The sequence below is a fragment of the Neomonachus schauinslandi genome, chromosome 3 (assembly GCF_002201575.2).
Source record: "Neomonachus schauinslandi chromosome 3, ASM220157v2, whole genome shotgun sequence".
NCBI lineage: Eukaryota > Metazoa > Chordata > Mammalia > Carnivora > Phocidae > Neomonachus > Neomonachus schauinslandi.
The window spans coordinates 139,607,772-139,619,876 of NC_058405.1; the positions used below are offsets into that span (position 1 = coordinate 139,607,772).

The 12,105-nt window shown below is 40.1% G+C and overlaps 1 protein-coding gene across 1 annotated transcript in view; it reads right to left on the reverse strand.

Moving 5' to 3' along the window:
• Positions 1-12,105, reverse strand: part of CCDC141 (coiled-coil domain containing 141) — a 182,679-nt gene that overhangs the window by 24,097 nt on the left and 146,477 nt on the right. Inside the window, exons 15-17 of the mRNA XM_021703177.1 lie at positions 9,159-9,347; positions 7,914-8,093; positions 5,995-6,144 (exon numbers count right to left, since the gene is read on the reverse strand). Of these exons, the coding sequence (XP_021558852.1) occupies positions 5,995-6,144; positions 7,914-8,093; positions 9,159-9,347 (519 nt within the window). The remainder of the gene's footprint in view (positions 1-5,994; positions 6,145-7,913; positions 8,094-9,158; positions 9,348-12,105) is intronic.

Consider the following 12,105-nt stretch of genomic DNA (forward strand, 5'->3'; position numbering starts at 1 on the left):
TACAAGCGGAAGGCAGCATGAAGGAACTACCTTTAGCAGCTAGGTTTTCAGAAAAATCTAACCATGCCTAAATTTCTTACCTGCACATTCCAACATGAAAACTTAACTTCCCATCTAATCCCTGTATAAACTTGTGATCATCATTTTAAAGGAACTGAGTGCCATGGTTGCTTGGCTATGGAATCATTGTTCCTGTAGCTGTTTCTAACTTTAGTTAGCTTGTCAACAATGGGGAATGGTGGAAATGGCAAGACAACTGCTCAACTAGAACATGTAAGCAGAAAAAAACACCCAACACTGGGGCAGGATAGTTCACCCTATTTGAAAGATTTAAATGTTGTTATAATCCATATTAACAAAGTTTCTAAAAGTCTTTAAAAAACCAGGAGGAATTTTTTTTTTCTAATGAATAATGTGATTTTCCTGTCTTTCCACTTGTTCAGCTCCTCCGTATTTGTTATGAAATCAGCAGACTAAGTTAATAGAGCTACACTTAGGAATAAAATTAAGACTTTAAAATTGTGGTTCTTTTGAAACCAGCAGAATGAACATCTTCACCATATTTCCCAGGGAGCAGTGAGCTTCTCTCAGGGTTAGGAATGAACAAAGCTTCTTTGAAAAGAAGCAGAAGCAAAACGAGGCTGATGATGACCGGGTTGAATTGCTATTTTGAGTCTTGACTAAGCTGGTTGAGGCTGCTTTGGCATAAGAGCGTATTATTGTGAGTCTGGTGCTGGCAAAACCAATTTATATGAGGGACATGTGACATTTTAATAGTAAGGAAACCCATTAAAAACAAAAGCCTCTCTGGGCACCTGAGTGGCTCAGTCGGTTAAGTGCCCGACTCTTGATCTCAGCTCAGGTCTTGATCTCAGGGTCCTGAGTTCGAGCCCCATGTTGGGCTCCACACTGGGCATGGAGCCTACTAAAAAAATTAAAAAAGAAAGCCTTCATTGGAACTATGGCACAGGTTTGGCCAGATGCAAAAATACAAAACAAATAGTCCATTTCTCTTCATGTCCACTTCACGAGCTTCATTTCTTGCTCATCCTTTTGCCCCAAGAAAAAGATTTCTGATGCTCATTTTCAGTAACGGAAGGCTTCACAGTTATCACCTCCCAGGGATGCTTGCATTTGAAATGGAAGGACCCAAAGATTCATAATTCAACCTGAATGATTTGCTACGATTACTACGGCTAGACTATTTTTTTTTTTAAAGATTTTATTTATTTATTTGAGAGAGAGAATGAGAGAGGGAGCACATGAGAGGGGGGAGGGTCAGAGGGAGAAGCAGACTCCCCGCCGAGCAGGGAGCCCGATGCGGGACTCGATCCAGGGACTCCAGGATCATGACCTGAGCCGAAGGCAGTCGCTCAACCAACTGAGCCACCCAGGCGCCCAGTACGGCTAGACTATTAAGCCTAAGTGCTGGAGAGCTTTCAGGACAAGGCTCCCTGGGCCTCCCTGCGCTTGGCAACCATGTGGCTGTCCTTCCTCGTGCGCTCAGGGCCAGCGCTGTGGCAGTAGAAGTGGGGCAGCCTGTGGAGAGAGGACGCCGGCCTCCATTTGACATGGTGTCTCCGTAACGGCTATTGGCTCCGCCCCGCAAGCTCTGTGCGCTCATGTTACGTTGGTTTTATTTTCTGGACCTGGTAACTATGATTTTTAACTTCAGCTCTCTGTATTCTCCAGGAAAAAGAGTCACTTTGCCGACGTGAAACACCAACCTTTTAACACCTTTTATGCCTATGGATGTTCATTTTCAGAACAAATCTATCTTCTCCATTCTCTTCTATATACCCTCTGGATGGACCCATGGTGTGGCCTGGTCGCGACTGGCTGTGACTTGAAGTCCCAGGGACTTTAATTCACTCTGGGCTCCACGTTCCCTTAAGACTTTTATATGCTCATGGTCCAGTACACAGTAGCCACACTGGCGATATGTGTCAAATGATGATAGTTTAGTTTTTTTCCTTAAAATGACGAGTTAGGGTTATCGATCTGGAAAATGATAATCCCCCGCATCATACCACAATACTGCCCACCGCTTGTTTGACCCATCAGGCACTCTTTATCTGCCTCTTATCCTGCCAGCAGGGGGCTCTCCATGGTCATTTTGTCAACAGCAAAGTGCTATATGAGGTCAGGAAGTTCGATTTCATGAGTTGGGTATGTGTCTATTCCCCTGTTCTAATTTGCTGCTTCTCATCTGCCTTGTATCTCTGGAACTCAGATGACCGACTTATCCAAACTGACAAAAAAATTTGTGTAACTGGAACCCGAGACTCCGACATATGGAATAGACCTATATATACACCAAATCCTTTTCTGCTTCCTTCCCAATGGGTAGGATGTTGCTACAGTGTAAAAATTTCAGGCTAAAGTAATCTAATTATATGAAAGCTTCTGTTTGCAAAACTTATTTTGAGAGAATGGATACCAACCCAATTTTGTCATTGCTGGTTTTTTTTTTTTTTTTCAGCAAAGTAATTGCGACCCATAATGAGACTCCAGTTACAAATTTCCATTAACATTATGTAAAAGTAATTTTTTTGGTCAGGTTGCAGATAGAAAACATGCTTGATATTAACTTATTACATTTCTAAATGAAGACGTGTAAAAGAATGAGTAACTAATGATGTTCTGTCACGTCTCACCACAGAGAATGTCTGTAATGCTTTGTGTATTAACAGCTTATTTATGTTGCCAGGCAAGAAAATATATGGTAAAATTCAACATTTATGCATACAAATGTATCTTTGTGTGAAATGAGTGGGAAAAAAACTCCACGAAATCTGGCAGTCTGAAGGCTGTGAAGGTAGACATGGAGAAAATGAGATTTTATAATTTCCTATGTCTTATGTAGTATATGAAATGAGAAAATAATAATACTTTACCCAAAGATAAGGCACAGAACCATGGTTCTTTGTCTTTAAAGAATATCGTATCACATAAAAAAAAAAATCGCATTTAGAACACCTCCCTTTATTTTGCCCTGAGGTACTGAGTCCTCTGCTAGGGACCTCTAGGGCAGTTATAAGCAGGAAAGTTAGTTAGGGCATCATCAACAAGTAATTTGATTGAAATGACCAAATGAACTATGCTATTGTATCAGAGCATCCAAACAGCTTGTCACGGCTATGCCAGAAAACAAGGCTAGCAGAGGAAAGCACAGAGGAAGGGTACATGGCGCATCAGACCATGCCATGGTTGAATGCGTTAAAGCAGGGAGTGAGTGGGGACTCTGAGTTTAGCAAGTGACATCGTGTTGGTGCCCAGTAAAGCCTGAAGACCAACAGATGAGCTTTTGGCCCAAAGCTGACTCCTCAACACGCCTACTACTCTGTAGTCCTAGAGCACACTGTTCAAATGCAAATCCTACACACCTCCGGTTTCTCATCCTAAAAAGGAAGATGTGTCGAAGTCGAGATCTTCCAAAATCTATTTCCACCCAGAGTCTGTGAACTTCCAAGAAGCACTTGAAGCATACTGGAAGCAAAACAACGTGTTTCCAAATCAACTTAAAAAATAAAATGCATTGGGGTGCCTGGGTGGCTTAGTCGGTTGGGTGTTTGCCTTCAGTTCAGGTCATGATCCCAAGGTCCTGGGATCGAGCCCTGTGTTGGGCTCCTTGCTCAGCTGGGGTGCCTGCTTCTCTCTCTCCCCCCTTCTCTCTCTCTCTCAAATAAATAAATAAAATCTTCAAAAAAAAATGCAATGTTTGCTCTAGTTCTCTCGTGGGGTGTCTGACTTTAATGTTTTTATATACAAAAAAAGTAGAGTAACATATTGCTTTCAATTTTTTATAATGTTTTAAGTACCTATGCCAAATATTAATAATGACAATATAATAAAAATGTCTAGGTGTATAAATATTATCACCACTTGGCATCTACCCATCTGCACTCATATTCACAATACAAACTAGAGTGTACGTATATTTATTTCACTAAAGTGTGCTATAAATATTCCTTCTGATTATCTTCCCATTAGGCATGTGGTTGGAAAGTCCAGTGTGTGGATGCTACACTGTGACATGCCTACTGAATTTCTACAAAAAGGAAAGGAGAAAAGGACCAAAGATTTTCAAAGAGCCTTTAAATATGAAATTGTAACTTACATCAAAGATTAGTTGGATATGAAGTAGAAGCAAGTGGGAAGACTAGTTCTCTTAATGTTTAAGGTCATGTTAAAGTGATATCTGATTCCTAAATCAAACCCACATGTATCTGGTTGCTCATGGTACAGACAATCCTTGGGCGTCCCGACTGTGACTACAAGGGACATCTGTCATCTCAGCTAGCTGGCTCCCAGCAGAGGCTCATCACGAGGCAACCTGTAAATAGAACCACTGTGGGAAAGGCCTGAATAGGGAGACCCAGCTCCATAAAAGCCACAGCGCATCAGGAAGATGGAAACCGAGCTATAGGGAGCCGGGAGTAACCCTTAGCCTCCTCCGCTTGTGGTTTCGGTTAGTATAGAGCTGTGCATCCCTGCAGTGAGAGAGATTTTTGGCAAAACAAAAGTTTACCGAAGAAGAAGGAAGAAGAAGAAGAGGAGGGGGAGGGATTAGAGAGGAGGAGAAGGAGGAGGAGGAAGGGAAGAAAGAAGATAACTTTGGGGAAAGGTAGGAAAAAAATTGTTTGTGAGCCTGCAAATCTAAATGTTATAGCCTTGGGGAGAATAATGTTTTCTTTAATATTGTTTTCTTTAATAAGACCTGAATGAACTATTGTTAGCTGAAACTGGAAGAGGCCATAGAGGGTAGGCTATACTCTGGGTTTAACCTCGAATGAATCTCTAGCCCAGAATGCATCCCTGGAACATGGACTCTGAGCAGCAACTCTACAGTCCTGCGGCACATAGCTAAAATGAAAGTCGTCGTTGATGTTCCTGTTTCTCTCCTGGGATCCACATGGCCTCTCCTGTTCTCTGCCCCTCTCACTTTCCTTCCAGCCCTGCTCCCTTCCTGCACCTGCGCATGGTCTAGAAAAGTGTGGCCTGCAGGAAGGAGCACTTCAGAGCTAGACCACCATTCAAGTTTAGTTACTCATACTTGAGTCCGTGAGCTAATGTTGTCTGATATTTGATACTTGCTGGGCCCAGATTATGTAAATAATTGGGCATATACTAAATGTTTGAGAAGGTTTACCACTTCCTTTTCTTCCACCCATTTTTGTAATGGACTTGAGACTGATGGACTCGAAACATTTTGCTCTAAATGGAGATAAGTCTGGCATTACAGTACTCTGTATCCTGCTGTCAATTCTCAGTCAAAAGTCAGGTTCTATATTTTCCATACTGATCTATGTTTTCTCCCCAGAATAAGTTTATTTAAATGGGAAGTTTAACTAGGGGAGGGTTACTGTGGCTTGCTACATGTTTGGGGGTTGGGGTTTAGATAGAATTGAGGGAGAGTAGGTGGAATTATGTGTTTGTGAGCAGGTGCATGGATGTAGAGGATGACTTTCATCTGTTATTCCTTTTTCTCTAGAAGTTGTTTTGCCAGGAAGCCACTCCATTTGAGTAAATATGAAACCAGCCACTTGACTTTGGTGATAATACTTTGTAGCCTCTGAGGCAAAGAGCCTGCTCCCCTGGCCCTTGGCACCCCCTTCACTGTGAGTCAATGGTACTTAAATAGAATCCCAGCAATTCGGAGCTGGCTTCATGGGGACAGCATCACACTTTCTGCCCTAATGGGCTATATCCACTCAAGCAAGCAATTGCTGTACAGGCTTGAGTGGGGGGAAAGAAAGCAAATAAAACACCACAATAGTGTATTCTAGGCTTTTCTATGCATTGCCAACATACTGACTTGGGTGCTGGAAATTTACTCAAACTTTCAGAGCCCTGAGACCGTGCTTGGTGGATGAAAGGTCAAGGTGGAATAAAAGGTCTCCTGATTGTGGGTGCACACGTACAGACAAGAGACATGTGCTTTAGGTTCAGAGCAGCTTTTGACAATGTCGGTTCTCACCCCTGCCACCCCACCTCGTTTATCTTGTCCCTTGAGGTGCAGTACTCCAAGCTGCAGGTCAGGGTCCGTTCATACTCCTGGGCTTTGGCACGCCAGTTCACATGGTCCCCCTCAAGGATGTCCAGCTGCTGCTGCAGGTTCTTTGCAGAAATGTTAGAGCAGTTCTGAAAATGAAAGAGAAGAGAGAGTGACAAAGGAGTGGGTGAAACAGCAATGAGACGAACGTGCTATTTACCTGTGTTATGAAACTTATAAAGAACATTAAAAAACCAGTTCCTGGCTTACCTTACCTTAAGCATATCTGAATGTAATGATTTCAGAAAGAAGCCAGACACCAGCATGTTGGGGAAGGCAAACCATTGCAACTCTAGTCTTGAAACTACAGTTTTGAAGATTGGCTCATCACACCCAACTCTTCAGAGACGCCGTTTATTATAAGGTATAATTTTTACTTCAAAAGGCATAAAATATGCATTGGAAACATTCAGCTTCTGCACTATAATTTTCCTGTCAACTTGAACTTAACCTCAGGTTCATTATGCAAGTGCGCCAATCTGTGCTCAACACAGAGGGCTGCTGAGGCCAAGGCCAGATGAGGGCTGGAGAACAATTTATAATATTATTTGTGCAAAGTGACACATCTTACTTTTTTCTTTCTTTTTAAAATAAATTTATCAATAAAATAAAACTCTTTAAAAAGAAAACTCCTTCTTGGTAAAAACTAATTCTATAAACAGTGACAGATATTTTGTATTTCTATGTCTTTCAGTTAAAAAATTTAAAAAAAAACACTTTAGGTTCATTGCATTCCATATCATTTAGTGGAGATCTTAAATGAACTTTAAAGTAAAATTGGCCATTATTATTTTATTTATGTTATACATATTGGATAGAATAAACAATCTTTTCTTCCCTCAAATTGGGAATTTGGAGAAGGATTTTTTTTTTTAAATCAGAGTCCAATGTGTTATTTATAAAATTATGATCTGGAAATATTTTCTTCTTTTTTAGGCTCCTTTGTTAAGGTCAGTCCAGTGGCATAAAGCAGATCCAGTAATGAGTACGCAAGCCTTTGGTGAAGCCAGGAAGCTCCTTCTTTATGGGCTTTTATGGATAGAGCAGCTTCTCTGGGCCTCAGATCCTTCTTTTATAAAATGAGTGTCCTGGGCTAGATCATCTCTAGGATACCTTCCAGATCCAAAATGCTAAAGCAGCATAGGTCCAATCAAAATATAACCTGAGCCACATGAATAATTAAAAATTCTCCAGTAGCCATATTAAAAAGTAAAAAAGAAACAGGTGCAACTCATTTTCATAATATAGTTTGTTCAACCAAATATCATCATTTTAACATGTAAACAAATGTAAAAAATATTAATACAGCTTTTTATACTAAGTCTTTGAAATCTAGCGTGTATTTCACACTTACAAGCACTTCTTAATTGTTGCTAAACTTCTATCAGAAATACTTGATCTGTATTCAAATTTCATAGTTTATAGTTTAAAATGTAGATTCACATATCCAAGCTGTTCCCAACGTACTTAAAAGTTTTTCCATAATTACAGTGTCAGTTTTAAATTTTAAATTAATTAAAAATAAATAAAATTAAAAGTTAGTTCTTTGGTTGCATTAGGCACATTTCAAATGCGAAAACCTGACTGCCATCCATATTAGACAACACAGCTCTACAATTCTACATTTTAATTAGCATGAGAATAGATGTATTAAACAAGACTTCTATAAACAGATTTTTCTCCTTAAAAGTCTTTTCTTTTATTATAGGTGGTAGAGATTCACCACAAATAACTATCCCAATGGTTTAATGTATTTTTAAATTTAACATATACTAGGCAATCTGCCTGGTTTCTTTGATATTATACCCCAACTCTCAGCTTTAGTTAGGTGTGAGTGATGGTGTTCTAAGTTGCTTACAGGCCGTAGCACTGATGAGATGACATCCACTCCCAGGGAAAGGGCCAGTTCATGGAGATGATCAATATGTGCCTGCTTTTCCTGCGAGCGAATGAGGTGAACCTGGGCTTCGTGGGCATCATCCAGATCCTTTGGCTCTTCTAAAAACTCCATTTCCCTTGATTTATTGAGATGACCCAGCTGGAATTTAGGACATTAACAATTAACATGGATTTCCTATTTTTTATGAAGATAGATTTTTTTTAAAAGCCCACTTGCTATAACCAATTTTACTACCTGGTCAAAATGCTGCCAAGCCCATCTATAATTATTAGTGTCATAGACCAAAAAAATGTTACAGTGCTTCAAATTGATAGGGTAAAATTGAGGGATTAGCATTGTCAATTCTATTAAAAAAGAAAACACTCTTTTTGGTCAGAGTTTAAAACCTTTGCAAGATTTAGACTTGTGATCTGAGTAAATTCAGAGGCTGTTTTAAAGGGATATTGATAGATGTCCATTTTCTGTTAATAGAAGCTAATAACTATAAAGCTCTATTGAGCACTCCATATTGTCAGTTAATTGAGATACACAAAAAACCAAAAAGAATTTGTTTTCTTCCCTCGAAGAGCTTACACTTGAGTTGAGGGGAAGAAGTAATTTAGAATCAAGATGCTAGGGGCGTCTGCGTGTCTTAGTCAGTCAAGAGTCTGCCTTTGGCTCAGGTCATGATCCCAGAGTCCCGTGATCAAGCCCCACATCAGGCTCCCTGTTTAGCAGGGAGTCTGCTTCTCCATCTCCCTCTCCCCCTACTCTTGCTCTCTCTCTCTCACTCTTTCTCTCAAATAAATAAATAAAATCTTAAAAAAAAAGAATCAAGGTGCTAAAATGACAAATGTGTGAAATAAACAATGAAAGTTCTGGAAATTTAGAAGACAGACAAAACATTCCAAGTGACATAGGTTTGTTGGAAGCAGGGGCAGGGTTTAAATAGTAGAGGGGAGAGAAAAGGATCTGTCAGGTAATGGTGCCTGAGAGTCCAGGCTTGGAGTTAGGAATGTGTGCACTATCTTTGAGGGACAAAGAAGAGCTCAGTTTGGCTGGATCATAAGGGAGGATAGAGGCATAGTGAGAAAAAAGTTAAAGGCCAGATTGTGGAAAGCTCCTAATACCAGAATAAAAAATTTGGCCTTTTTTACACAATAATTTATTTTTAACTTCATAGTTTAAAACGAGGGTCTTCCAGATATCCGTGACAAGTCTTACCTTTTCCTTGACTTGGTGGAATTGGACCACCTTGTACAGGATATCCTCATAATCTTGGATTCTCTCTTTCTGTGTTTGATGGAGATGAATAAGCCCCTTTAGTTGTTGAGACTTCTCTTTCATAGGAGCTCCTTTGCCACTTAACTCTTCTGATTCTTTTATAATGTACTGAACTTCATCATTCAGTTGCTAAAAAGTTAAAAGGAATAAAAATATCCAGCTTTTAGGGAGCTTTTTACTTTATAACTGACTATAGGAAGACCTAAGTCACAAATCATTCTCTCATTTGTTAACAATTATTTATTGTCAGCCCCACCCCATCCCTGCAAATCCAAGCTTTGTGCTTGATGCTAAGGATACATTATTCTATCCCCAACTTCTCAGAAATTAAAAAAAAAAATTATGAACAATACAAAAAAACCTGTTTCAAAGCCAGCTGGTAAACTACAAAGTCACCTATTTCTGTGACACACCAAATACTCCAGTTATCTGTTAACTGCATGTATTTTAGATATTCTGTGAAGCCATGACCATCTCTGATATTTAATACAGACTAGAATCAGGCAGTGTGGTAAAAACACCAGAGAAGGCAAGTCTAAAAAGATATTGGGGGAATTATTTGTCCTCTAGAGTAACAGAGTGGTCGGAGTGAACTACCAGCTGAGCCATGTGGTAGATATGCTGCTTTAAAAATGGTCATCCCATAATCCACCAGGGCGCCTGGGCGGCTCAGTTGGTTAAGTGACTGCTTTCAGCTCAGGTCATGATCCCAGAGTCCTGGGATTGAGTCCCACATTGGGCTCCCAGCTCAGCGGGGAGCCTGCTTCTCCCTCTGACCCTCTTCCCTCTCATGCTGTTTCTCTCTCTCTTTCAAATAAATAAATAAATAAATAAATAAATAAATAAATAAATAAATAAATAAATAAAATCTTTTTAAAAAATGGTCATCCCAGAATCCACAAATAGCCACCATATGTAGGGAGGGATAAAGCAGCTTCCTTTTTACCCAGCACTGCTCAGAGATCCCTTATAGGAATCCAGATTCTGGGATAGAACTTGCAAAGGGTGGACAACTCAAAGAGGAAGTCACTATAACATCAGGGATGGATCTTCTTCTATCAAGGAGAAAAGTAATGGAAATGATTTAGGCAAAGGAAATAATTTGCAGAAGAGTAACAGAAAGGTCTTCAAGTTGAAATCAAGCATGGGGACATCAAATATATGCATGTCACAGTGACAGAACTAACAAAGCTTAGAAATGGCCCCTGACTTCGAGGGATTTACACACTCACGCATGTGCAGGGGCATGTGCACGCATGTAAACATGAAATGCAAATAGGCATATATAACACAGGGTATATCAAAGTACCTAACACGTAGGGTAGTTGAATTTTCTAAGATTTTACAAGAACTCATTCACCATGGGCTACAATGGTGTGTTTTTGTGCGGGGGGCTGGTTATCCATGATATCAGTTTTATTTTAAAGAATCTAAAATAGATATTCCTCAAGGAATCTTCCATTTTCTGATTCGGCATTCTTTAAGGCCAACACTTAGGAAGTTGTGACCAACAGAAACGCAGATAGCTTGACTTTGCAGCAAAGAAGAAGAAGCCAGGCAGGAGGACAGCATGACCAGCAATCACTTTTGGCAGCTGTATCAGGTTTAGGAGCCGCAGCAGGTGGAGGGTATGGAATGCATTCAGAGTCAGGGCCTGGGAACATGACTCATGGTTTTATCTCATCTCCTGAGGGCTCTCTGAGAGGGAGAACAGGGAGAGCACAGCAAGATTCCTGGGAGGGTGTTGGGAACCTGGGGTGCCAGTGGGCGGGGACAGTGACATCATAGTGGCAATTTCGGGGACAAAGGGCAGGAGGGCCTCTGTGTCAGAGCTTGCCCATCCTTGCTCTCAGATGTCTTCATCTAAAATGTGTCTATACCTCTTAGGGAAATAATTAGAGTCAATATATGTGATAAATACATTAATAAGGAAATAATTTAACATAAATTAAAATAATCTAAGATAAGAATATATTAAGGACATTTTGTGGCCTGAATGTTTGTGTTTCATCAAATACAGAACAGTGCAGAACAACAGTAAGAAAAATGTCTTTTTAAAGTGGAGTTTTAGACAAGCAATGTTTTTGTTTAAAAAAAAAAAAGTAATTCACCCGTCTGTGAAAATTAATTAGGTAAACCTCAACTGAACAGTTTCATTTTGTTTTGTGTTGTCTTTTAACATCTTTATTTTGAAATAATCATAGATTCAAAGAAAATTACAAAGAATTGTACAGGGAGGGGCGCCTGGGTGGCTCAGTCGTTAAGCGTCTGCTTTCAGCTCAGGTCATGATCCCAGGGTCCTGGGGTGGAGCCCCGCATCGGGCTCCCTGCTGGGCGGGAAGCCTGCTTCTCCCTCTCCCACTCCCCCTGCTTGTGTTCCCTCTCTTGCTGTGTCTCTCTGTGTCAAATAAATAAATAAAATCTTAAAAAAAAAAAAAAAGAATTGTACAGGGAAGTTCCATGCTCCTTTTCTCCAGTCTTCTCTTCCCCAAAGTTAACATCTTGTACAACAAGATAAAACCCAGGAAGTTGACATTCGTACAATCCACAGAGTTGTTTTGGATTTCTCCAATTACACATGCACTTGTGTGTGTGTCTGTGTGTCTGTGTATATGTGTAGTCCTATGCAATTTTATCACATGTGTAGCTTAATGTAACCACAACCACAATCAAGATAAGGGATTATTCAATCACCACATGGCTCCCTTTATAATGATTTCCTCCCCTATCCATCCCTAACTCTGACACCAGTAATCTGTTCTCCATCTCTCAAGTTTTGTTATTTCAAGAACATTATATAAATGAATCACACAATAAACAACATTTGGGATTGGCTGTTTTCATTCAGCCAATTCCCTTGAGATTCATCCAGGCTGTTGTGTATATC